This window comes from Grampus griseus, assembly GCF_964374135.1.
Source record: "Grampus griseus genome assembly, chromosome: 15".
NCBI lineage: Eukaryota > Metazoa > Chordata > Mammalia > Artiodactyla > Delphinidae > Grampus > Grampus griseus.
In genome coordinates this window covers 169,916-197,088 of record NC_139009.1, presented here as the reverse complement: position 1 = coordinate 197,088, position 27,173 = coordinate 169,916, and the positions used below count along the sequence as shown (strand labels likewise).

The 27,173-nt window shown below is 47.5% G+C and overlaps 2 protein-coding genes across 4 annotated transcripts; one reads left to right on the top strand and one right to left on the bottom strand.

Annotated features, from left to right (window-relative positions):
* The first annotated feature begins 3,343 nt into the window (after nucleotides 1–3,343).
* On the top strand, nucleotides 3,344–10,836 carry ALKAL2 (ALK and LTK ligand 2). Its single transcript, XM_082672319.1, has 5 exons — nucleotides 3,344–3,617; nucleotides 4,976–5,029; nucleotides 5,115–5,195; nucleotides 7,885–7,950; nucleotides 10,499–10,836. The coding sequence occupies exons 1-4, from the start codon at nucleotides 3,359–3,361 to the stop codon at nucleotides 7,947–7,949; spliced, it is 459 nt and encodes a 152-aa protein (XP_082528445.1). The 5' UTR covers nucleotides 3,344–3,358; the 3' UTR covers nucleotide 7,950; nucleotides 10,499–10,836.
* A 1,712-nt stretch (nucleotides 10,837–12,548) lies between these two features.
* On the bottom strand, nucleotides 12,549–27,014 carry ACP1 (acid phosphatase 1). Of its 3 annotated transcripts, none has more exons than XM_082672254.1 (6): nucleotides 26,888–27,014; nucleotides 22,457–22,530; nucleotides 22,256–22,369; nucleotides 15,804–15,865; nucleotides 13,726–13,831; nucleotides 12,549–13,567 (listed from the first exon to the last, which is right to left on the bottom strand). In XM_082672254.1, the coding sequence occupies exons 1-6, from the start codon at nucleotides 26,928–26,930 to the stop codon at nucleotides 13,490–13,492; spliced, it is 477 nt and encodes a 158-aa protein (XP_082528380.1). In that variant the 5' UTR covers nucleotides 26,931–27,014; the 3' UTR covers nucleotides 12,549–13,489. The 3 variants fall into 3 exon arrangements, 2 of the variants coding, with proteins under 2 accessions (XP_082528380.1, XP_082528381.1); XM_082672255.1 differs by lacking the exon at nucleotides 22,256–22,369 and adding an exon at nucleotides 22,095–22,208; XR_014297807.1 differs by lacking the exon at nucleotides 12,549–13,567 and having other exon boundaries at nucleotides 13,757–13,831; nucleotides 22,095–22,369.
* Nucleotides 27,015–27,173: the final 159 nt, after the last annotated feature.

Sequence of the window (27,173 nt, the reverse complement as noted above, 5' to 3'; positions counted from 1 at the left end):
CTCCGCCTTCTCCAGCGCAAATTAATTCAGCCAATCAGGTGTGCCTGCACGTGTCTCCGGTGATCCGAGGGCTCCACAAAGTTCATTCTGCCAATGCGCAAATGGAGAAGCGCAGTAGAGACTCTAAATCAGTGCACTCTTTTATTAAGTTGAAAAAGTCTGTAAAAGTCTCAAACTGAGGGCACCTACCGTCATTTCAGCACAGAGCTTTGCAAAAACGGATGAACTAATACATGAACTGTCTGACCCTCAAATGCCAGATCTCCTGAATCTAAAGACTGACCAAGTACCAGTTTTGTCGCTGTTGTTTATACATCTAAGTATCTAATAAGCTGGGCTGAAGTGTTGGCATATATATATAACTGGGTGGTAGAAGGAGTCATTCAAAGAATCCATTTGTCTGTCCCGTTAAAAACTGCAAAATAAAAAAAAGATAATAGTGATTACTAACAAGACTTCTTTGCTTGGTGGGGCAGTGGAAGATAGTTCTTACTGGTATTTTTTAGAAAAAAATATCTAGCTTTTGATATGGTAAGATACTATTTAGAAAGAAAGATTATTTGTAAATTTAAAATAATATGTGATTGGGCTAATTTCTTTTCTTTTTTCACTGCAGCAAGATGTTTTTCCAAAAACAGATTCACACCAAAATATTTGACAATAGCAGCGTCACATGCTTCCATTATGCCGGAAAGGAGTCCGGCGCAGACAGTACCCGGGCTGCCTGAGGGATGCTGGTGAGTGCTGGCAGAGAAAGACTTGTCACTAGGCGGTGCTCTCCCAAGAGGAGCTTAAACTTCCATTTACACACAGAAAGGGGAAAGGGAAAAAGGAAACATATCTCAGTTTATCTGCTTAAGAGCAGTTTGATATGAATGTTTACTGTTTCTAGAGTATATCTTGACAGAAACATTCACATTTTAGTCATATTGCTTGGGGGGGAAAAAAAACCTCACTGAGAAATCAAACCACCTCCTTTAAGCACATACCCTTAAAAGGTGCGTGTGTGGAAGGGGCTGGACTTGGATACTCACAATTTAGTATCTTTCGTCTCTGTTCTATTTACCCCACCTGACTCTGCCACACTCTTGTCTTCTTGAGGAAACAGACCGAGGGAAGGGAGGGAGAGGGAGAGACGGAGAGACAGAGGCTCGGCGCGGGCCCTGCCTGGGGCGTCGAGGCCGCCAGTGCCGCGCCCGCAGCATCCTCGCCATCCGTCCCCATCCACCCACTGTGCGCTGCCCGGCTAATGGCTGAGGCTTTTAATTCTGGTCCCCACGCTCCCTTTCGGGTATTGAACTGAGAACACCTTTCACAGTCAGATCGCCGACTTGGAGGATGTCCAGCTCCTGCCCAGAAAGCGCCAATAAAATGGGAAAGTGCGCAATTGATTGATAATACATTTTACAAGAAAAAAAAAATTAAAGGAGATAAATTGTTGAACTCTCACAAATGTGCCTGCCTAAATCCAAAGAACCAAAACTTTCTGAAAGAGTCGGGCCTGGAGGGAGGTGACCCGGGAGCGCTCCCGCGGGCGTTTCCGGGGAAAGGGAGCGAGAGAACCCGGGAGCGGGTGGGCGCTGACGGTCCAGAGCGCTGTCCTCGTGCGTGGGTCCGGGTGCTGGGGGGGGGGGTGGCGGGGGAGGGGTGCTGCCGGTGTCCTGCCCGGCAGCTGTGCCCCGAGGTGCCCAGCCCTAACCCAGCCCCTGCCCTCCGGGCTGCCCGCCTAGGACCGGCCTCGGGCAAAGCGGACCTCGGCCCCAGAGTGGTCCCCAGCCTCGCCGGCAGATTCCCCCCAAAACGCACAGACTCCAGTTGACTTATTAAATGCCGAGGCAGTCAGGCAGCTCCTTTTTTAATAGCCCAAGATCTACATTTAGACAAAAACAGATCCGAGTTCCTGGTAAAGGCGTTTCTTCTCATCCTGTCACAAGTGACAGGAACGGAGGGAAACAGACTGAAGGAGAGAAGCGGGGGGTGAAGGGGAGGGACAAAGGGGAGGAGGAGAGAGATGGGATGAAGGGGGAAGAGGCAGGAGAGGGGAAATGGGGGAGGGGGAGGGGAGAGGGGAGGGAGACCGACAGGGCGGTAGAGCTGGAGCAGAGAGGAAATGGGGGAGGTGGGGGGGATGCGGGAGGGGGGAAGTGGGGGAGCTGGGGGAGGAGACGGGGGAGACGCGGAGGGGGAGCTGGAGGGGGTGGGGAGAGGGGAGACAGACGGGATACGGAGACATGGGAGGAGTTGTTGGCGGGGGGGGTGTCTGACGAAGATCCGCGCGGGGATACGAACACTTCAGCGGCTTCTAATTAAAGCCCCGCGCCGGGCCCTCGGGGACCCTCCTGACGTCGGCGGCCGCGGGGATAAGAGGCGCCCCGAGGTCCGAGGCCGGACTCTGCCGGCGCGCACCCCAGGCAAGCGCGGGTTCCCAGCTCGGAGCTGCCGAGGCACCGCGTCCCCTTCCCCGCGCGTCCAGTGCGCTCCGCCGGCCCGGGCGCCGCCGGGCATGGAGTAGCGAGCGGGGCGCGCGGCTCTGGGGCGCGCGGACAGACGCCGGGACAGACGCCAGAGGACGCCCGCGGCTCCGGGGCGCGGGGACAGGTAACCCGGCCGGGCTCCTGCGCGCAGGTGGCCCCGCGGGCGGCGCCGGGCAGGTGTGGGCCGGGCCCCATCACCGGGGGCCAAGGGTTTTCCAGAACCTGGCCCAGCAGGCGGCCGGGGCGAGGGTCCCGGCGCGGGAGCTCCTCGTGGGGGGTGGGGGGGGGGATCGGGGACAGCGGGAGGAGGGGGCGACCGCCACACAAAGGCGCTGCTGGAAACTTGAGCGCGGCCGCTCCCCGAGGGAGATGGGTGTGGGCCCGACCCTGCGAGCGGCCGCCGCCGCCCCGCTCGGCGTCTAAAGGGGACGGAAAGTTGTGGCGACGCGTTGAGCCGCGGGGCGCCGGCGATGCGCCATTTCCAGGAAAGTTCGGAGGCCGGCGGCGGGGGCGGGACGCGGGCGCAAGGCGGCCAGGGCCCGTGTCGCCCGCGCGCCGAGGGCGGGCGCACCCAAGGCTTGCTCTCAGCATCAGCGCGTGGGACCTCGGGGAGGGCGAGTCCTCGTGGAGACCGCGGCCCAGCCTCCCGCCGCCGGGCCCCCGCCCGCCCTCCAGGCCCGGGACGGCGCGGGGCGTCCATCCACTGGGTTGGCGGGCGTCCTCTGGGTCCGCACGGCCGGGGCGCGCGGACCGAGGGGAGTGGCCTCTCCCGCCCTTCCCGCTCCCCCCGCCGACTGGCTGTCCGGGTCTCCCCGCACCCCTGTCCCTGCAGCGAGCCGAGCTCCGGGAGCGCGTCGGATCCGCCCAGCCTGGCCGAGCGCAGGATGCGCGGACCCGGGCGTCCTCTCCTCCTGGGGCTGCTGCTCGTGCTGGGGGCGGCGGGGCCCGGCCGGGGGATCGCGGAGACCCGGGAGGCCGCGGACAGGCAGACGCTGCTGCAACTCATCGTGGAGATCGTCCAGGAGCTCAGGAAGTACCACTCGGGGGAGTCCAAGAGGCTGCAGCTCTCGGGCCGGCAGGACTACACCCTGGGCCGCAGGGAGGTCTCGGACTACGGGGCTTACGCGGAGGAGCAGAGAGTGGGTGAGTGTCCCCGCCCGCGTGGCTGTGTAGACGGAGTGGACCGCTTCCCAAGGCCTCTCGGGTGTGTGCGGTGTTGACGGCGGGTCCGCCTGTCCTGTCTCAGGAGACGCTAGAAGAACTAGTACTTGCTTGGAAATAGAATTGTCTTTGAGAACACATACGTATTTTTAAAATATAAATACATTTTGACTGTTAAAAAAACTGGGAAATATGTTTTTTAGAGAAGGAAATAGGAATTCCATGAATGATGCCTGGCAGATAACATAACTATCCCTCATCCACTTCTAAGACATGTGAGTTGTTACCTAGGTCAGTAATTTCAGCATAGAACTGTCATCTGTTATTTTGGAAATGGAAATATTTTCAGCAAAGCAGTTTCAACTGAGACAGAAATTCCCATTCCCCGCCCCCCCTCCCCATGGCAGAGCCTTCCCAGAGTGGCTGCCCCTTGGGAAATTACCAAGGAAAGCATGAAAGCTTTTAATGCTTTCATGACACAATTAGGTCAAATATGATAAGGTCAATTTTCTATAGACTGACTAAAGCTAGTTGTAAATGAAGACTGACATTTAGGAGATGTCTAAACCTTGCAAGTAAGACTCTTATGGAAATGTTCCCTCTTCAGATGAGGAGAATTGGTGGTAGTGTGACCACGTGCCATCGCATTACTAGTGCAGAACAGGTGAGTGAAAATGAATCCAGATGACTGTAAAAAAAAAAAAAGCAAAAACAAGGCTGAAATCAGAAAGAACGTCAGTCAGGTTAGTTACCAACGCTAACTAGGCGCTGTGCCGGTACAGTCAGTCTTTCCCTGGGAATTGTACCTTTATCTCATCCAACCAGGTTAATGTCTGTTTCCATGCATTCACACCAGCCTTCATAACAAGTGGTTTTGACAGCAACTAACCCTTTTTCTAAATATATACCTAGAAGAATACATACCTATAGCAAATTTTTTGTTTGAAGTATGAGATCAGGTTTTCTTCCTAGAACTTTGAGAGGTTGTTGAATTTGATTCCCAAGCTCTTCAAGATGAAACTGTCTACGAGTGATTTATTCACTGGAAGATAACTGTCACATACACACCACACACACACACCTTTCTTTGCCTATAACTTTACAGTCCCTGCCTCTATCCTAGTGTGGAGACTGGGCATTAAGACTGGAGCTCGGAGAGCAGTTAATATGATTTGAGGAAAATGTGCCCTATCACCCGTCTTCACATCGTCACGTACTGCCATCACGGGGCTGCTGTGTTCAGGGCAGAATTTCCAGTAACTTTAAACATTCACTTCGGATCACATGAAAACATGCTCCTTTCAGGCAATTTAATAATTAACTTACTTTCCCTCAAACAGAAATTGTTCCTCGAGATCTAAGGATGAAAGACAAGTTTCTGAAACATCTGACAGGTAGGCTTTCCACGCATTACTTCGCCGCTCCCCAGCTCCTGGCATCCCGCAGCCCTCACAATCTGTTTCTTCTTCCACGTTCCAGGTCCTCTTTATTTCAGCCCAAAGTGCAGCAAACACTTCCACAGACTTTACCACAACACCCGAGACTGCACCATCCCCACCTGTAAGTGACCGCATCCAACTCGCTTTAGAAATGCCGGTACAGGGTAGACGAGGCTTCAGGCCCCTCCCTTCTGTAACCCAGGTTTGCTAATACTATACTCCCTGTTGACTGTACAGTCCGGGGCTGGGGTGAGTACACCACTTAAGATAACCGCAGGCAGCAGCAGCTAGTGCCGCACGGAACGTGGTTCACAGTCATTGGAATGAATCGGCTCTTGGAAGGGGCTGGGCTCCTCCATGCGCGCTCTCGAATTCTGGTCTGATGCCTGTCCTTGTATCCACTCAACTCTGACAGTGGAACAAATGTTCCAACTGAGTTGCCAAAATGACTACTGCAGGGTGTGAGGTAACTATGGTTGGCCCTGGGCCATCCCCACTGCCCTGGCCAGAGACTTTCTGTTTCCACCAGTAATTGTAACCCCATCACCCAGGAATTTTACTGGTACTTCAAACTCCTGCTCTTCTACTTGGCTTCCTCACTAATTCAGAAACGCAGGTGCCCTTTTCTGTCTGGCTCTCAGCTGTAACTTCCTGGTTCATCCACAACAAGTGCACTCATTCCCCCAAAAGTGCTTTCTTGTGCTCTTCACAAAACATACAATGATGACAAGTAACTTATTAGCTAGAGGGACATCTGCTAGAGCCCTACACCAACTTTTCTGTGTGTGTAGGGACCACAACTTGCCTTCCATTTAAGGCTCACAGGAGGGCAGTTGTACACATAAGCCAGGTCTCCTAGGAGCTGCCTTCAGGACTGTCCGAAGGGGCAGCAGACCAGACCTGCCCGTCCTGCTCAAAACAGTAAGCCCCTGTCCACGAAGGGGAAGCTGCTGTGTGCAGGCAGCTGCACCCCTTCATGGAGCTCCTGTCTCGCACGTCCCCAAACATGGCAGGCAGACAGGGAGCGCCTTCAGGAGGGAGCTGACGTGGTCCCGCTCAAGGCTGCCACGGGGACAGTGGCACGAGTCAATGGGCGGCACCCGTGTCCCGGAAGCTCCAGGCTCACCCTCTCATCCAGGCCATGTGGACCTGGGACACCTCACCTCCCTCTTTCCTTCCTCTGAAATGGAATCACCTTCTGTTGGAGAATTACTAGCCTGCTTCTAGGGGTCAGAGAACCTTCTCATTTTGTTTCAATGTGTATATATTTTTATATTAAGTCTTTTTTTACAATAATAGGATCAGATTCTAAATTTGAAAGTGACCCTTAGGGTCATTGCTTGAATCCTTTCATTCACGGACAAGGACACAGACAAGGCACTTAGGCTGCGTGGGCCCCATCGCAGGCGCCACCCACATTGCTGCCTCCTTTGCTGAGCGGGCCGCCACCAAGCTCCTAGTCACCCATAAGGTGAGGCGGTGGGACCAGGCCCGGTCAGAAATGCCCCTGGGCCTGGAAGCAGATCTGTGCCCTGGACAAGTGGCTGCTTGTGTGGGTCCCACCTCTCTCAGCCCATAAAGAGCTGCAGAGCCAACCTGACCACTTCTGTGCTGCTCAAGGCTGCATACGACAGTTCCCAGAATCCTGGCCGGTTAGACAGAAGGAACCACAGACCTTCTCACTCAAGGTGTGGTCCTGGGGTGAGCTCTTGGGAAGAGCAGGACTTGTGAGTCCACCACACCTGCTGAGAAAAGTCTGCACCTTAAGGGACCCCAGGTGGACATCAGGGTGGAGAACATGTGGCCCAGCGGGGTGGTGGTCGCCCTCAGGATCTCAGGGTGTGTGGCAAGTGCCAGTATCTCCTTTGAGCTCCTGCAGTCCGCCGCCTCCACGTGTGGTCTCTCTAGGAAAAGCACATCCTGAAAACACGGCACATCTGAAGAGCAGAAAAGCCCCCAGCTGCCACATAATTGTTTCCTTTGAGCCCCAACTGTCATGTCCTCTAGATGTTTAGCGGGTGTGTTTTTGGAAGGCCTAGGCGCTCGCCTAACAGACATGCCGTGCGTGTTTATCGCTGTCAGTTTACTCATTCACTCAGAATTTCAGCTAAGCGTCTGAACTCTTCCGTCTTCAAGTAGGATTTTGTGACCTTGAGAAGTGAACTTCGTATTGAGGAACCCCTTTACGGGCGTGATCGCTGTGTCCTCTGAGGCAGCACCTATGAGACTACTGAAACAGGAAACCATACGAGATACCCAGGAAAACCAGCCTGCGCTCAGAAATCAGCTCTTGCTTCCCTCCATTGTCCAGCCAGGTTTTTTGCTCTGGTACTTGGCTGTTGACCCACTGTCTTTAGAATTTCTGTGCAGAAGGCTTTGTGTTATGATTAACTCAAGAGGGGACTCGGCCCGCACGTGACCTAAAAGTTAAGTAACACAGGGCACGGGAAGACCAACTGTACTCTAGGAAGCAAAACGAAAGCTGTTTTAATGAGCCCAGCAGCTACTGCGAGGAGAAAACAGGCAGAGAGCAGCCGCGTGGGAGACTCTGCATCCCCACTTCCCACAGCCTCCCAGTTACATCATTTAACTTCTGTCACGTGATGCTAAAGGCCCGAGGCACCATAAATTATTAAATCAACAACTTCGAGCCATGATTGCAGATGACAGTCTATGTATTGTTTCCAAGGAATTCAGAATATTTAAAGGAATGAATGGCTTTAGCAGTTGCTATGCTTGTTTAAAGTGAATGCAATTCATTTAAGTTGTTGAGGTAGCTGACGAGGGTCTGTGATTTATTTCCCTTGTAGACTATAAGAGATGCGCCCGGCTTCTTACTCGGCTGGCTGTCAGTCCGATGTGCATGGAGGGATAAGGTAAGCTGACAGCCCAGTCGCTGTGGCCCACACACCAAAGACTGGATGCATGTGGGACATGAAAAATTCATGGGAGTTTAGAGACAGTCATTCTTTGGGTAAAGTAGCCTTACTCTGAGTAAGGCTGACAGAACACTCAAAATAGCTCTAGGTACTGGTCAGCAGTAAACACACAGCACCCCAGGCAGCCACTGAGACCTGGTCGCAGGAGGACACGCTGGCCGAGCTCACATTAACCTGCACACAGCCCACTGGCTACTGACTTCAGCGTGTGACATGGTGTGTATCTGCCCACCCACTTCTAGGCTTTCATTCAAACATTCATAAATGAGTATATGACTAACCATATCCATGCGAATTTTAGCGACATATCTGGCAAATGTTTGCATTGAATTCTGTCATTATACCAATACACTTAAAAAGAACAGCTAAGAATAGGTATCCTCTTCAAATGTTTCTATCAAAGTTATTTTTTAAAAGCCTCTGATGGTAAAAATATAAACACACATTGAGTTTACGAGCTAAACTTTTTACCTTGGCCTCTTGAGGGCTGACATGTAACACATAACACTAACTGTCAGCAAGAGTCAAGGGATGGGCTGAAAGGTTTTATTTTCCTGAGACAAATGCCATCGATTTCAGCCACAAACTGTAACTTCACAACTGGACACTAGCTGTGTGTCTTGTGTGCCAGGCACAGCCAGATGCTGGGTCTACCTTGCAGTCAGATGGCTGTCCCTTCGCCTCCTGTGAGTGGAGGAGGGGTGCTCACCGTGGCAAAGGCTGCGCTGAACAACGTCTGCACAGATGCTCGGGGTCAGCCGGGCAGTGGGTGCTGCCCTGAGCTGCGTCCTTAGCGCTGCTTCTTCCCATCAAAAGTCCCACTAGCAAATGGGGGTTCAGTGAAACAAGTGGTTAGTGGAGGGTATCATCCCACATTTTCCCCAAGCTCACTGAAACTTGTATAACACTTTCCATGTGGGGGAAGTGAAAGCACAGTTTTTAATGCCAAAGCTGAGAAATTCCTCCACCTTCACTTCTCATCTGAATGCTGTCCAGTTTCTCTTCCACTGCCCACATGGCAAACAGAAAACTTCTTATTTTTAAAGCAATGAATGGATTCTTGTAAGTCTCCCAAAGTACCTGCCTGGGGAGATGAGAATGCTGTTTTCATTAAGCATTTCTTTATAGTTAAAGCATCACTATTTCCAAAGATGAACCAGGCACATCCTTGGAAAACCACCGCCATCTACTCACAAGTGGGGAGACCAGATGCCCAGCGTCCACATCCACCGAAGAACCGCTCAGGCCACAGGCTTCCTGTCTCTGTGCCTGCGAGCTAACCGCCTGCTTCCCCACAGCGGTTCCCCAAAGACTGCTCTCCTGCAGAGACAGCTCCCCGGAGCGAAAAGTCGAGAGTAGTGGTGCCCAGGAGCCTACGCTTCCGTGGAACTGCACCCGAGCGTGGACCTACCTCTGCACCGTCTCGGGACGGGCACACCAGGGCTTTCCCAACACAACACGGAGACCCACATCGCACTGGTCACCGCCGTCGGTAACCATGTTCACTTTGGTCAAGAAGTGGGTAGTTGAAAATACAGATACTTCTGCTAAAATAATTTTGTAACGTTTAAAAAAAGATTAATTTCTTCCAACTCCAGAAGTTCTAAACTGCAGTAGCAAAGTCTTAACTGGCTGGTGACGACGCAGACAGTCAAGGGTTTCTGTGTACCCTGACGTCCCGGAGGGCAGAGCACACATCCTGCGTTAGCAGCAGGTTTTCCTTAAGTGGCGTAAGCTGCGTCCACATACGTTTCTTCCGCCGTCCTAACACATGAAGATGTCACGACAAAGCTGCAGGGTAAGACTCCTCTTCCTACTCCAGACCAGAGCCTCAACTTCTTAAAGGCTCAGTCTGAAAGAAGTGGGTCTTTAGAGGGGTCCGAGCACAGGGACCCTCCACACTGTGGTCTCAGAGCAGAGCCCGAGCCCTTTGCTCCTTCTTGCTGAAACTCATGACCTGATCTCCTCGAGCCAAAGAGAAGCTGTAGCTTCGCAGCCATCCTCCCACACAGCAGGAGAGCCTCCCAAACACACCCCTCACTACCTGGACTTGGCGCTCCAGTAAGTTACAAGCCTGAGCCCTGGAATACTTTCAGAGAAGCGGAGTTTTGAGTAAGAAGTATCCAGCTCGCTCTACAAAATGCGGCCTATTCTGAGCAACCCAGGATCGCCCCACATCAGCGTGGACTGAACTACCGAGGACTTGGCGGCAGACGCATCAACACTGAGCACTGTTCTTCAGACCCTAGCAAGCATCTCTCTTCGTTTGTGATGATTTCCATCCCTTTAGCGCAGCAGGCCCGTGAGCACTGAGTTACTTTCCAGAATAAAATAGACACACATTTTGGCACCCAGGGAAACATGCAGACTGCAATTCCTCACATCTATGCACACATTATGTTACACGTAATTGAATGTATAGGTCTTCCAGAATCAATAAGCAACTGTGAATCATTCTCTGAACCCAAACGTGTTTGTTTCGCAGCGAGCAGAGCGCCGCGGACGAGCAGCGGCCCGGGACCGTGAGAAGTGCCTTGGAGACCAGCAGGGCAGAGCCCACTGCCTTCTGGACACGCCCCATGAACAGAGATTTATTTTTGCAGACAGCCTCTCCCATAATTCCTTCACCTTGAGTTTTGTAGGTTGACACCGTCTGTGGGCACAGAGTCAGTAAATGGGTGTGCCCGACAGTAATGCTTGCCACCGGTCATTTTAGACAACAGGAGAGTGCTCCACGTTTGATGTGTCATGCTGTGAAACGGCAGAGAGAGAGCTCCTTTTCCTGATTAGGTGACGTCACAAATATTTCTTGAGAAGCATAAGCAGAATCAGCAGAATCTAAAACTATATTTTCATATAGCATATGGTATTATTTAATATTTTATTACTTTTACAATTAAATGCCCAGAGTATCATTTGGAATTGCATGAAAAATTTAAAAAATATAAATAAATAAAAAGAGACAGAAAAGAACTTCAGTTGTGGAGACATTGGAGTGTAAACCTGTGTACATGCTCAGGCTACTTTCATTTGTCCTTTGTATAATAAGTGTAAAATAGTATCTAGATACTGTGCAATATGTAGATACTGTAAATAAAACGCAAGTAATAAATGAAGTGTTTGTTATAATGAAGTCTTCAAAGTGACTCTTTACTCCTGAACAAGTTCATCATTGGGAATTCATGATTTACAAATCTTTTGAAAAGATTGAAATACTGGCAGGATATCACAGAATATAAAAGGCATAAATAAATAAAACGAGAAAGCTATGAATTCTTGTAAGGGACATTAGCATTTTTTAAAGAGAGTGGCACTATATACTGGCGACATATTTCTTAACGTACGTGATTTGGTAGCGAATATTTCAAATAAGGTTGCATCCGTATTTCCTGTATGACTTTGTAATGGAAACACTAAACTCCGTATTTCCTGTGTGACCTTGTAATGGAAACGCTAAACTAAGAGGGACCTTAAGACTTCCAAAAAGCTCCAGATTTTTACAGGTAGATATATTTTGAACAAACCTGACTGGATCTAATTTTTCAGACAAGTGAATTCAGCAACGAGGTTTCCTGTTCACATGAGCCCTAGTCTGGATACCGCCTAAGGACAAAGTCAATTAGGAACCCTAGGATTTGTCTGAGGGTCTGTGTTTAAGACGTGTGTGTAAATGTTAAAGAAAACAAACTAGAGAGATTTATTCATCAACATAAAGGAACAGAAAAGAGTAAGAAATTTCCTTACTTTGAGAGTATTAAGCAATTACTGAACGATTAGGGCACTAGGGTGTAATTTTTGAAGTGCTTTACTTTCCTGTTTCCTAGTTGCAGGTCGACTTTTTCCCTCAATTCTTTACTTTTTAAAGCTGCCATTATCAAATTCTCAATCCTCCCACGTTTCAGGATAAGCCCTCATGGAGCGATCCCGCAGGCCACCACACACACGCCTGGCCAGCCTTCTTGCCGCTGCCTCCCCGGTGTCCCTGAGTCTGCCGCCCCCGGTGGCCTGGTGGGAAAGACACCTTGCTCATCCCTCAGGCCCGAGTAAGCTCAGGACTGAAGGTCCCCCGTCTGAGGCCCCTGTGATACTGAGGACCAGAAGCCGTTCCTCTGAACTCTCCCTGCTTCTGAGCGACCGTCACTCAGACCGATCTGTGACCCAGAGTCCTCCCGGGACTTCGGGTCATCAACGATGAACTGGGGTGAAGACCGAGAGAAGAAAAGCTGTCCCTCACCTAGCCATCCACAGGGGTCTGCCTCGGGGTGCTGGCCCCAAGGAGAACCCACACTCCACTAAGGATGGGGCGCAGGCAAGGCTGCTGTGGCTGCAGGGCTGCCAGCTTCTCCCATGAACAGATTACTTGAGTGGAAGCAACGTGCTTACTTAGGCACTTACGCTGCTTAGGGTGCTGCCCGGCACGGGGCAGACAGGCACACATCACACATCATCCAAAAGGGACAGTGGAGGCAATGCTTTCTGATTCTTCCCCACCTGTCAGTAGAAAAACAGGCAGACACCAGACTTGTACTTAGCTGTAATTTTGTAATTTCCCCAGTTTATTTGAAAACAATCTTTTCTGACATATATTCATATGAATTTTAGATCAGTTATCTCCAAGTGCACAGAAATTACCTATATTTGCCTATAAACTAAGCACTGATAAAAGAATACTTAACATATCAATATTTAAGCATTCCAACATAAAAGGACTTTTTTCCCACTTATTTTTTCCCACCTAAGCTGATCTATATTTGACATTCAGGTTAATCACATGCATGTAAAGCAGACGTGGTCCCCACACTGACCCTAAGGTAAACCAGCACACAAGTGTCCTTCTTCCCGGACATAATTACATTTCCAGAGGCAAAGTGGTTCAAACAGGAACACATAAGGTGACTTCCTTATGAAATCAACTAGACAGACACAAACTAAGGAGTGAAGGTGCTGATGACGAGTCACGCAAAGCTTCCTCCTTCCTGTCCTGTCAATGCACAAGTGTGCACTGTGCCTGTGTGAGAACACTTCTCGCCAACATCACTGGGCACCAGGCCCTGGCATCAAGAGGGAGTGCAGGGCAGGGGCCCCGTCCACACAGAGGGAAGAGGCAGTGCAGACTCCTGGAAGTGCCGAGGGCTCAGATGCTGCCGAGCCTTACAGTGATGCTTTACTTCATTGTGTTCTATTTTGCTGCTCTGCGATTTTCTTTGTTCCACTATTTTTGCAACTGGGGCAAAGTGGGAGGTTCAACTAGTCTAAGAACACTTACCCCATAAACTGGCTGAATCAAAATTTTTTATTTATTCGTCCACCAAACGCAACAACTGGTTTCCATCTACAATTATTTTTAAGGTAAGAAACAGTGAGTCAACTGAGAAAAGGGCTGTGGCCTTGGCTAGGGAATGGCGACACTGTGACACCTGACTGAGAATGCGGGCCTGTGGGAACGAGCCTGGGCCGCAGCAGGGCTGGACCCGGGTCAGCGAACCTTCTCCAGGAAGGCTCTGCAGCACCGCACACACTGCTGGTAGACGGTCTCAAAGTCAGCTTCATTACCCTGAAAAGACAGGGAAAAGGAAGAGTAACGAAGCCTGCGTAAGGAAAAGGCCCTTCAGGAGTCTGCCTCCGACTCCCAACGTGAGGGCACACAGACAGGCTGGTGTTTACGTTATCCCTACCCGTGAACCGCAGGATGGAAGTGAGAACCATACTTACATAATAAGGGTCTTCAATGATGAGCTTTTTCTGTGGATCGTAGCTCCCAAGTAGTTCAATTCTCGCTCTGCAGTTTTTAACTTGATTACTTTTCCTATTCAAATCTCTGTAAAATTGAAACATGAACTCAGTCTTCTGATCTATGGTTTCAAGTTAAACTGGGACGTCTGCTAGGGTTTTATGAAGCGCCTATATCAAAATCCAGCAAAAGTGACCTGATTTAAAGAGGAAATCGAACACTCGGCAGCTCTGCACGGCCCTCCCTGGGGCTGCAGTCTGGGGCTCTGTGTCTCAGGCAAGGGAGCTCGCAACAGCAGGGGCTTTACACGAAACGTACAGCTTTGAGCCAGACGATAACCAGCATTCTCCTGACAAGGTGACAGAGTGGAACGCAAAACGCCGTGAGAACCAAGTCCCAGAGGGCGGGAGGTTCCACGCTAAGGTGTCCTGACGGTGGTCCTTGCACCCACTCCACGCGCCCATCTCCCACCTCAGCTTTCTCACTGAGCTTCGTGTGCACTGTTCCTGCATTTGGTTACCAAATCTCTATGGGGGACAACAGAGTCTAACGGGAAACCCGCGAGGCCTCAGAGCACAGACCCTCCCCAGGAAGCCACCGAGGCTGAAACGTGAAGGGCAGGTGGGAGCAGGGGTGGCTCGGGCTGCACCACCAAGTGCCAACCACGTCTGGACATTTCATTAGTAGACAGGGTGCCACACAGAGTTCTCTAACAAGACGCTGTTGATGATACTGATGAGCTATTCTGTAACTGAGAAAAATGTGGACAAAACAAAACTAACAAGTGAAAAACAAAAATAGAAAATCTATGTATTTTAACGCAGTTCGTGATTAATGAAAACCTAGGTAAGCCTGTTGCATCCGTACCTGTCCACCCTACAACAGTGACTAAAGGAAAGAGTTTCTGTTAATCAAACACACGCAACATTTACGGGTTAGCAGGGAAGCAAGGCAGTGTGGTCCTGCGCTCACACCGCGGGCTCGTCTCTGTCCTTTCAGTGAGGGCAGACACCAAGGGCCCTGCAGGCGCACTGCTGAGGCATCTCACTCAGCAAGACCTACTGTGTGACAGGCAGCACGGTGCCCGTCTTGCAACTGGTGCATGGTCTGCTCATACATTCCCTTTGGTCACTTAGCCCGAGTCTGCCTCTATATTTGTAAAATACATCGTATTCATTTATCTTTGCATGGTCACATTGTATCATATTGTTTGTTAGGTTTAATTTGAATACATGAAGCCCATAATACATGTAAGCCCACCTCAGACTTCAGGAGGAGAGGCCCAGGAAAACGCTCTCATCATTGGTTACCAGTGCCTGGCTGAAGAAATGCCACACCAAGCTCCTTGTTGCCCAGATCCATGTCCCCTGAGGTCAAACGCACAAGTGAGGCGATAGGGCACGGTGGTGAGTGTGACTCATGCCTCACAGAGCCTAGGCTAAAATTCCAACACACCCACCACTGAATCTGTGACCTTGGGCAAGTAACATAACCTCTCTGTGCCTCGAATTCCTCTCTGATAAGACGGAGCAACAGTGCAAACCTTCAGAGGAAGGGCTTTGGCGTGCACAGCACACGATACGCACCAGTCTTAGCCATTTTTACCTAATACCTTAATCTGACAGTTTTTGTTTTTTAAATTGATTAAGGCAATCAACAATTTAAATGAACTAAAACGTCTTCTTTTTTGTTAGTCTTTTTTTGGGGGTTGCTGTGAGGCAGCTGTAAGGGGGAATAAGATGAGAAACACAATACAACACCATGCTGGCCATGATTCATTACAGCAATAACAAACTCATTCTCCTGCAAAACAAAGCATCACCTTATATATCAGACTTTTCCTTACCAAAGGGTGTGTCTAAGTGTAAACAGATCTATGAGACTTCAATTCTAAATTATTCCCTGGATTTCTTACTATTCTAAATAAGTACTTCCACATGTTGTGACCATCATTATATATTACAAGTTTAAGGTACTAGAAAAGTCATTTTGGACAACAAACTGCCTAGCCTATTACTGAACCGAGTTGAAGAGAAATAACCTTTAAAAATACGATTACCTCAGGTTGCTTTCATCCATACATAGTATATAATCAAAAGTGGCAAAGTCTTCTTTGGTAACCTAAAAGTAAATGAGAAGTGAAAACATAATGTTTACGTTTAGACCAATCAAGCCTAGAGGATCCAAAACAGAACCTTAAAAAAAAAAAAAAAAGGCTATACTTGAATCTGCTACTCACTTATTAAGTTATAAATCAATTAAGGTACTTTAAACAGTTAACCTGATTTCCTAAAATTGTATTGCAAATAAATTTTATTTTATACAGTTCCCTAGAATAATCATAAATAGTATAATATGTGGATGCAAAGTTTATACTTCATCTTCGACTTCTTAGAAACAAAGTATAATTCAGTTAACTTAATAAAATGTTCCGTGTCTGAGCCCTATTTTTCATTCCCAAAGTACTCATCCTCAGCCCCAGTGACATGGAGCAACTGCAGCACTGGCGGCTGTCCTCGTGGGGCTTCCCTCCTACGCAGGGTGGGCAGCTCTCAGGAGTGACAATGCCTCACAGAAAAATAAAGCAGAGAAGAGGGCAGAGAGGAAGACAACATTTGAGGTAGAGGGTGGTCAGGCTCACAAGAAAGAAACACATGAGGAACTGAATCTCTGGATCTTCTCTATTCTGACTAAATATCCGTAACTTGGACATGACACAGAAGAGAGCGCCACTCAGCACTGTTACTAATTCTCACCCGAACTGTGCACTGTTTTCTGACATAATTCATAAACATGAGCTCACTAAAATATAAACAAAAACTCTCTTATGATTTTTATTAGTATAAGTAATAACAGAATAAGAAAGGAACGACTATATTCAATTTTAATAACCTATAAGGGAAAAGAATCGGAAAAAGAATGTATATATATATATATATATATATATATAACTGAATCACTCTGCTGTACACCTGAAACTAACACAGCATTGTAAATTAACTATATTTCAATTAAAAAAATGGTAGGCAGGTGGGAAGGAAGGAAGGGAAACATGCCGTAATCAAGGATGGAAATAATTTCTAAGAATGCTTTCAATACTCATCTTCATCACTAAAAAAATCCTCTAAAATATAGTGGCACAATGAAACTACAAAGATTTTGAATACCTGGTTAAACAGAGCAGTGACACTCTACTATAATCAGTGCTGCAGAAGAACCAGAAATATACTCACTATTCTGTTAAAAATAATAAATTTTGGCTCTTAGTATGCACTTGCATTAATTTTTAGTGTAGCACATTAATAAAGTACTGGGACCAAATTTTGCTAACATTCCCAAGGTACTAGCTTATTTTAAAATCTATTAGAACAAATATTACAAGTTATTTCCCCAAATTAGTTGTCTGAGAAATGTCCTGAGATTAAATATTAAACATTGTTTTTAATTTTGGAATGACTGCGATTGCAGATCCTAAGAAAGACTTAGTAACTGACAGCTACATGGAGCTACATGATGTTTAGATGTTAAAATGACTGTGGAAGAGGAACAGCTATAGTGAACATCTTATAAAGAATGCACGGTAAAGGATTGCCGCTTGCAGCTATAAATGAAATAGCTTGTGGCAAAACAACCCCATTGCCAGAAAAAACGTAGGAAACGCCCATCAAAACTAAACACTTCTGCACTATCATTAACGTGCTCCCATGACAGCCAGGCTCAGAAAGGCCACAATCCCAACCGCGTGCACAGGACCGGGTATGCAAATTGGCGGGCCCTCTGCTGCTACAGATAAGCCTGGCTACCTGCGAGGGCTGACCGGCCACAAAGGGCAGCTGGCGTCTTGCCCCCGCCCTCAAGAGGACTTGCTGATCCTGGGCCCTGGCTAGAGCTCGGAAGAGAGATCTCAAACTTCCTGGATGCAGAAATTTTTAACTCTTAAAATTATTTAGGCCTTCCGTCTAAACAACTTGTTACTTAGGGTTTTATCTATTGTACCAATATTCACCAAAGCTATTAAAAGTGAAATTTTTATAACACTTATTATTCACTTAAAAATAATAAAACTTCATTACCTGTTATTATAACATTTTTATAAATGAAAAACAGCTCTATTTTCCACACTCAAACTTAGGGAGGAGAGTGGCACTGTTTTACATTTTTGCAAATCTCTTTAACGTCTGCTTACTCAAGGCAGACGGTTCTCTTCTGTGCTTCTGCATTTGATCTGCTGAAATATGCAAAACCAGCCTCACACAAGTACGTAGCTTAAAAGCAGTATTTTAACAGCCATTGTGTAACTGTGGATATTCTCTGATGCAACGCCAAAGCTCATTAGCGGTGGTTTCTTACAGGTTATTTGCAATGCAGAACATGAAAACATACGAGCAAACTTTTCCTACTCTGTCCAAGCTCACTGGTTATGGTTAGTCTGAGCCTTTGAATGGATCCCTGACTCACACATTTTGACCTCACGGGCCTAGGGGTCCCTGGAACCCACTTTGGGGACTGTGCTTTAGACTCTCACAGGAGGGGCTGTTAGCAACGTCTGAGGACGTCGTGATCGTCACGATGGGGGATGAAAGGGGTGCTCAGCATCGCGTGGGTCAAACCACCCGGCCTCCCAGGTCACGAGAAGCCTGGGCAGAAGGCCGCTGATGGAAGGCAGGAGCACCCAAGGGCCAGTGGGCAACCTCACCGGATGGAGATGCCGGAGGTGAAGCAGACACCACACGTCTTCTCCTCAGAGCATCTGCCAAGTTCCTAAACTATTCAGAGGAAGAAGCCAAGAGAACAAGTGGAAGGCCGCACGCAGCAGACTCAGTGGGGAGGGAAGAACTACTTCAGAAGCTGCTAAACAGGAACAGCCCTGTGTGCTGAACGCCTCCCCGGCAGGGGGGCTCCTGGAAGTTCACTGGAGAGGGGCCCGTCCAACACAGCCCGAGCCCCGCGAGGCAGGCCCAGAAACCAGTCAGCTCCAAACCAATCCCTGCCCCACCAAAGCGGAGCCACCTGGGGGCGAAGGTCCTTCACCCAAAGCTTCTACGTTGTCTACACATCATGCTCCGCATATAATCCAAACTAGCAAGCATGCCGAGCAATACAACAAAGAGGAAAAGAAAGAAGAGCAGACTCACAGATGACCCAGGTAGCAGGCTTTGTGTAAAATAACTGTGATCGGAGTTGTTCACGAAAATATAGGGCAAGATGTAGAATTTCACCAGAGAGCTGGAGTCAATTTAAAAGATCAAGTAAAACTTAAAGAATTAAATAAAGTAACAGACACTAAATATTCAATAAATAGAGGCTTATGGACTGTTTGGAAACAGAAAGATTTGTACATCACAAAACAGGTCAGGAGGAAAATCTCAGACTGAAAAACAGAGTGAAAAAAAGGATGGAGAAAGTAGAAAAAGCACAAGAAATTTATGTTCAAAATACATTTAGGCTGAATCTCAGAAGAATGAGGGGAAGAAAAGTAGACAAAGATAACAGCCCAGAATCTTCCAGCACTGATGAAAACCATCAAGACACAAATTCAGGAAGTGAATCTGACCACATAAAACTGCTGGTAACTACACACCAAAGAAAAGCTAAAGACAGCAGAAGAAAACGACAGCAACTGCAGGAAGCAACCAAAGGACAATGCATTAGATGAATCCTTCCAAACAGTTAAGGTAGAAATACCATCATTGTTTGACAAAAGTTTTTTAACCGAAGAGAAAAGAAACATTAGCCAACTTGTTTTATGAGGCTGCTCGACCCTGACACAGTGTGTGATGCCAGGTGTGTATCCAACCCAACAGAACTGCACACATACAAAAATATTCAGTGGACTCAGCCCCAAACTAGAAACAACCGAGTGTTCATCAAGAGTGGAACTGATAATAAACTGTAGCCTAACTGTAAAATGATACTGAGTCCACAAATGAGGATGACTAAGCTTTGCTATGAGCAACAATACGGAGAATCTCACAAAGGAAAAGCTGACAGAAGTATACACACTATAGGATTCCACTGCCATAAAGCGGAAAAGGTAGACGGCATTTTGAGTGGTGACCTCTGGAGCAGAGGGAGTAGAGCTGGTCGTGCCATAAGATGCACTGAGCACCCTGACATCTGTGCATATGTCACATAAAGTTTACTGGAAAGGGAAAGAATGTATGATAAAGTAAACATCCCCACAGAACTAACCGGATGTGAGAGTTCACATACTCCAGAGAAATGGTTACATGCGCTAAAAAGAAAAAAGTACCCTGAATGTATTCTGTCTATAAAACCCAGGTTTAATCGAAATATTAGAATAGTTCTCATACAAATTGTGACACTCACTAAAGAGGAAATCTGTAAACATTAGAAAATGCTAAAAAATAACAAAGATCTGACGTGATACTGACATATCCTACTAGGACTTGCACATTTTTAAAAAAATCATTGCTGAGAAAATTTTCTTAAAAGCAACAAAAGAAAAAATAGGTCATGTGGAAGTACTACTTCTAAAACTGGTAATAATTTCATAAGCAGTAACTTTCTAGCTTTGTTTTTTTAAGGCATGTGTATTTAAAATATTTCATTTGTACCCACTTTTATTATAAACTTAGTGTATGAAAAATAATCTGATCTTAAAAGCAGAAAACATGGAAGTATGATTGCTCATAATTCTGAAGGTCTACTCAAAATAAATCTACATTATTTAAAAAACAAAATAGAAACTGGCAAGGTATGTACAACCCTGAAGAGACTAGAATGGACAAATGATATAAAAAATGTTTAATCTCCAATGAAAATTCCACTTAAGAAAGGGTCCTTAAAATAGTTAATTTAAATAGTAAATTGTTAACATGCAGAGTCAACTGATGTAGCCAGAAACTAGTTCACAGATCTCAGTTATCTAAGTCAAAAATAATGTGTGCATTACTAATTTCTGAAGTATTATTAACATATTAAAAGTGTTTCTACAGTAATTTTGTTTTGTGAATTTTCTGGCTCACACCTCAACAAATGAACCTGTAATTAAATCCAAGTCCTACCACTTTGCAGCTGCATAACCTTCAATAAGTCATTTATTTTCTCTCCAGAACTGTTTCCTGACCTGCAAAATGTGTTTACCAACCACTCCTTTCCGTAATTGATAAAATTTGAGAACGACCAAAATTTAAAATACGATGTTATATGGCAAAGCAATCTGCAAAGTTTTAAATAGAGACAAAATTTAGTATAACAACGACTAAGGAATCTTTATCCAGTCTTACAAAAAGTTCTGATCCGAGCACTAATCCTAAATTATAGTTCTCACGCTGCCATCCACACTTACAAACATGCAATGTATCTGACAACTGATTTTCACAATATTTGGCTTCTCACTCTGAAGGCCTCAAAAGCTCATGTGACACTAAGCCATGACCCTCCTTGGCCTACAGAGCCTACATTTTGTCAGGATGGATACAAAAGGAAGTCAGCAGATTTTAGCGAGGTTTTTAAAGAATCCAATTGATTTGGATTTAGAACAACACGCTAGTCAGAAACGAAGCGTGTTTCTGTAGCAGCTGGTCCCCGTGGTTACAGAAGGTGCCGGCACGAGCACCCACAGCAGCTCCTAGACTGGGAGGGACTGGACGGGCCGCCTACGGACCCCGACGTCTCACCACGAATGCTGCCATGAAAACCTCAGAACCCCCCTTCCGGGCTTCCACGGGAGTCTAGAACCCTGTAGCCCAATAACGTGCCCACCAGACCAAGTGGCTATTTAAATGAGTTACAATTTAAAATGCAGCCTCCATTACACTGGCCATATCTCAAAAGTGCAAGAGCACATCCAGCTGGCGGCTTCCACCCTGCAGAGCAGATAAGGCACACCAACCTCCTCGCAGGACGTTCTGCTGGGCCGCATTCCAGAACCAAAACCCAGAAGTACTACTGCTGGTGTGCAGGCTATGCACCCATAATAATATCAGCGCTATCCGGTACTTCTAAGGCACTCCACATTTGGCAATATGTTTCTGTATTTACAACCGAAATTTATTCTAACAACGACCTAGTAATGGAAGCAGACTAAGTCACCAGGGCTTAAAAGTTTAAAGACCTCACGCACAGAAAAAAGGGCGATGCCAGCTCAGGTCTGCCAGCTCTTAGCCAGGGCTCTCTCGACCATGCATTTTAACAAGTCAATTCCAAGACCATGCAAACCTTTCAGAACTGTGGAACCAGAATGGGTGTATTGTGGCTGGTTAGGCCGACCCTAAATAAAGAGACTCAAATAAACGCACTCATTATACATAAGTCTGGTTAAGCCTCTCACAACCGCTCAGGTTACGGGATCAACGTATTAGAAATTAAACGAGGTCTCTTCTACCTGTCTTGCTTTATGGACTGTGTTAATGCCATGATTTCTCAGGCAGCTCACAGCTCTCGGATCTGGCGACCGGCCCACGTTCCAGTCAGAAACAGCGCCACTGTCAATGACCCACTGCAACACAAAACACACAAGTGCACCTTCAAGGTCAAGTACGGTACCTGCCGGGCAACGTGACTCATGGGGACACCATGCTTCTTCATGCAAGCCTGCCCTCGATAATCAGGAGGGTTTCCTAGTTCATACGTGGACGTTGCTGCACTGTCTATCCTCCACTGCAGGAGAAAAAAAGAATTTTTTTCACAATTTTCTGCCCCAAAGCCACTCAGGTTGTCCTCTTTAAGGTTGTGAACAGTACTTACAGTATCTGAAATGTTTTGATCAGTTACAAGTTTCCTGAAAACTGCTTCTGCGATGGGTGATCGACAGATGTTACCTTAAAAAAAAGGAGGGGGCAGAGTGAGCATGTGATGTGAGGGAAGCAAGGTACTCTTCTCTGAGGTGACCGTCCTGCCAGCACGTGGCAGAACCTGGGGGAACAGCTGACCCAACCCTGCTCAATGATTTCACACCAACTGTCCATGTACTCAAAGTACAAATGACAAAGACATCCGAAATCAGAACAGTCATGACCAAAATCATCGTTTTTCAGGTTTGCTACCACTGACCCAGAAGCGAGTCGTGAAATCAACAAAGTGGGTCGCAACCAGCCTATTTTAAAATGAAATACAACAGAATAGAGTTTAAAATATGCATTTTCAAGTATACTGCACATAATAAAGATGACTATTGTTTCATAAAATATACAAGCAAATGTATTTGGGCCTAAGAGTAGTTCCACACAGACTTCTACCGCAGGACCTGTGCGGAGGGAGCCCTTGCTTGAGTGCTGTGGACCCAAAAGTCAGCCAGCTGGGGTAGGGATGGTCCTCCAGGCTGTCCAGTCTGCCCAGAACTTACAGCAGCTGCAAGTTCACAGATCCCCAGTTCACCCTCACTTCAAACCAGCTGAACCTTACAGGTTCAATATTTCTCCAGAAGGACTGCAGAATTCAGGAAAATGCTATACTTATGATTATAGTTTTATTATCACAAAAAGATACAAAGCAGAACCAGCCAAAGTCAGAGAGCACAGCAAAGATTCTGGAAAGTTCCAAATCGGAAACTTTCTGGTCCTTGGGGACGTGTCACATTCCCGTCACCCATGTGTGACAGTACTCAGAGTACTGCCAATCCAGGACGCCTCCCAGAGCTCCAGTGCCAAGGATTTATTGGGGTTTCATAAATAAGCCCAACTGATTGAATTACTGGCCTGTGGTTGAACTCAATGTCCAGCCCCTTCCCCTGCCACGTGTGGCTCGCAGCCTCCACCCGAGTTACCTCCTCAGCATAAGCTGTGTAGGGTCATCCCTGAATCACAAAACACTCCTATCACTCCAAGGGAATTCCAAGGGGTTTGAAGGTTACCTCCCAGCAGCCAGGACAGAGGCAAGACCTCTCATTAAATGGGGTCAAATTCCTTACTACACAGGGGAAGAAAGATAAAAGACAGAAAATCTTCCCTCAAAATATTTCTACCACATGCTAAGCAATGTATTTATGGGAGATACGGAATTAGCTATAATAAAAACAAGAAAACAAATGCTGATAGACAAGCAATATACTACAGGAGCAAAACAAGAAAACAAATGCTGATAGACAAGCAATACACTACAGGAGCACGGGAAAATATTCTAAAAAGCATAAAGAATAAGAAAGTTTCTTATGAGAAAAAAAGAACAATTAGGGCTGGTCTTTAAAGGATGAAGAGTATTTAAATACTGGTTAATTGCAGGAAAAAGGTAACCTGACACCACTATGCTCTCTCTCATCTCCCAGTTTGCTGGCTGGGACACAATTAACAGCACACATTCTTTAGACCTTTAAAACATTAAACACTTAATAATCTTGCCAAAATAAGAAGTTCCGTTCTTTTCTGCTATTACCCTTACCGATGGTATACATCTGACACTTCCCTGCACTTCAGTCTGAAACAGGTCCAAATAAACGCTTTGAAGGAATAAAACTTTTATGTTTCAGAAGTGTACTGTTGTTACTGTCCTGCATACAGGCTACCAAGTGAAATGGCAAACAGCAACCTCAAATACCCCAGAACTCCATGTCTCACCCCCTCCACCGGCAAAGCTCTGGTTCAACACACAAACTCTCTGAATTGTGGGTCTCCCTCCTGTGGCCCTCACCCCTTCTCAGTCCAATCTCAACACAACAGCTGAAGGCTTCTTTTTAAACTTCCCACCTCTGCTCAAAACCCTCCAATGGCTTAACTCGCTCAGTGAGCCCAAGTCCTCACACGGCCTCACCAGATCTGTCCACCGCAGAACCTAAATGTGGGTCTGAAAACTAGGGCTCAGGACCCACCAGCTTTGCATATAGTTCTCAAAGCTAAAAATAATTTTTTTACATTTTTAAACAGTTGAAAAATACTCAGAATATCTTGAGAATATTCCACAGAATTCAAATCCCCGTGTCCACACACAATGGCAGCCCAGCATAATCACTCATGTACTGGCTAGGGCTGCTTTTGCACTGCACCTTTGGCATGGCCTACAGAGCACAAAGTATTTGTTCTCTGGCTCTTTACATGAAGAGTTTGCAGACTCCTGCCCCAGAACACTCACTGTATGTCAGGAAGTAACTTCTCCCCTATGCACCAAGAACAGTACCGCTTATGTATCCACTGGGACCTGAGAAAACAGCCACATTAGCTCTGAGTCCTCAGGTACAGAGGAGTGTCTGACTGAGAAGGTACTAGGTCACCAGGCCCAGAACTTCAGCTTCCCAGCCGTTTCTTGAACATGGCCAGCACCCTCACTTCAAAATCTTTCACCTGCCTTCCTCTGGGTCCAGAGTGCTTTTCCAAAATACCCTACACTTGCTTCCTCACCTCCGTCAAGTCTTTGCTCAGATGTCACCTTCTCGGTAAGCCCTCCCCTGAACAGCCTACTTACAGTTGCACTCTCCTTCTCTCCCCCTTTCCTGCCTTACTGTCCTAACCAAATCCTTGATTGTTGATGATGGAATGTGAGCTCTAGAGGCGCAGGGATTTTTGTCTGTTTCCCTCACCACTATATCCCTAGCACTCAGAACAGTGCCTGGTCCCGTGGCGGTTGCTTTAAAAAAAAAAAAGTACTGAAGATAAATACTTACAAGCAGACATCTCCCATTCAGAGCCACCATAGTGCATTATGTCAGCCTAATCAACAATACTAAGTGAAATAAACAAGGCAATGGAATCCTATTAGATGCCCAACCTGAGCTGAACTTCCCTTTAAAAAACTGTGTTGAAGCCATCAGTCAGCCTTCAGTGGAGAGCTTAAAACTCAAATGATGCCTACTGTCAAAGTGAAACAAGGAGGCCTTTTACTTTTCCCCTCATAGAAATTCAATTCTGCAAATACCTAGTATGCATCATATTTTGTCCTAAAGCTGGAAATACAAAGAAAAATAAGCCACAGTTATTGCCTTCAAGAGGGCTAATCTAGCTATAATCTCAGGAGGCTATCAAGTTAATTATAATAAAATCTGTGTGAAGAAAGGTGTCTATAAAGGGTCATGGGAACAACTACCTCTACCTAGACGATCTGGAAAAAGTAAAGAAGAGAATACTTGGGTCTGCCTTTTTAGAAAGGCTTTCCAGGCAAAATGCAAAATGGGTTCCCAGAAAGAAGCACACAACGGAAGGCACACTGAGCATCTGAAGTCCTGGGGAACAGGGAGTCCCCAGGGTGTGTGGGTAGGAAACGGTAAACGGGGTAAAGTGGGAAACGCTGAGCACACTTCTGTGGCCTTCTCTAAGGGTGCACCTAAAGAGGAGTGGAAGGAAGTGCAGGAAATGCAGACTCATCAGAAGGTTTCAAGTCACTGGACTATTGACCATATAGGCCGTCCTCTCTGGGGAATTAAGGCGATGGGGTGGAAGCACTGAGGTGCCCTATCAAAGGAAAAATCCTGAAAGCTAAAGGGAAAGTGAGCTCTATTTTAAGTAAGGGAGGCTCACTGTTGAAGTCCTAAAAATGAAAATAATTCTGAGCTGGAAGTTACCTGAAGAATTAAAAATAAAATACCTTCATTTTCATGTAGAGGAGTATTGGCACATGGGGCTGTTACATAGCGACCCAGGGAATCAGATCTCCCTGGTTTGGCTTTTACAACCAAGAAATCCTAAACCTTTGCCCTTCCCCTGCCTTTAGGTCAGATCCATTTGTGAGCATGGGCCGAGGCAACATGCCAGCAAACCAGTGTTGTCATGGGTTTCGGCGCATCAGGAGGCCCTTAAAGGACAGATCAGCCCAGTGGCCTCGAGTCTGTCTGATGAAGGGGAAAAAGGGATTCTAGGCAAGTGCAATGCCAGGAACCCTGGCTTGGAGTACAGGTGCTGCAGGTGAGACGGGAACCGGGCTTGGAGAAAGGACTGTACAGAAGCTAGAGGTCCAGGCTTGCAGAGAGGGCTTCGGCAGGTGACAGGGGATCCGACTCCGAGACAGGACTGAACAGGAGACCCCGCTTGGAGAGAGAACCGGGCACGTCAAGGACACCCCGCCTGCAGAGCTGCCCAGGCAACGGCGCCGACCCATGCCACCCTCGGGTCTCCCCTCTCCGGCCTCCTCCGCATCACCGTTCCTGGTCCAGCGGCGCGGTCCAGCGGCGCAGCCCAGCGGCGCAGCCCAGAGCGCACGAAGCCCTTCCCAGCCCTCCAGGAACGTCAAAGTGGGGCTAGATCAGCGCTGTCTCACCCAGACACACGAACAGCACTGACTTGGTCGCCTGTTCGGCCATCTTCCCGCGCTCAGAGAGGCGCCCACTAATCACGTAGGCACGTTTCTGGCGCGGCGCATGCGCGCCCGCGTAGTCCTGCCCCGGCCCCACCCGGAGCGAGAGTGCAGTCTCGCGCTTGCGCAGTCTGGCCCCAGAGCCTCCCGCGGGAGGCGGCGCCGAGAGCCACCCCGAGGGCGGGGGGTGGGGCGCGAGGAGGGGAGGGATGGGGCGGGACCAAGAGCCACCTGGAAGGGGAGGGGCCCA

Coding starts and splice junctions, on each gene's coding strand:
- ALKAL2 (XM_082672319.1), top strand. CDS start 3,359: ATGCGCGGACCCGGGCGTCCTCTCCTCCTGGGGCTGCTGCTCGTGCTG. Junction 3,618..4,975: donor CGCGGAGGAGCAGAGAGTGG/GTGAGTGTCCCC, acceptor TCCCTCAAACAG/AAATTGTTCCTCGAGATCTA. Junction 5,030..5,114: donor GTTTCTGAAACATCTGACAG/GTAGGCTTTCCA, acceptor TCCACGTTCCAG/GTCCTCTTTATTTCAGCCCA.
- ACP1 (XM_082672254.1), bottom strand. CDS start 26,930: ATGGCCGAACAGGCGACCAAGTCAGTGCTGTTCGTGTGTCTGG. Junction 22,531..26,887: donor AGTGCTGTTCGTGTGTCTGG/GTGAGACAGCGC, acceptor CTTTTTTTTAAG/GTAACATCTGTCGATCACCC. Junction 15,866..22,255: donor TGAGTCACGTTGCCCGGCAG/GTACCGTACTTG, acceptor ATTTACTTTTAG/GTTACCAAAGAAGACTTTGC.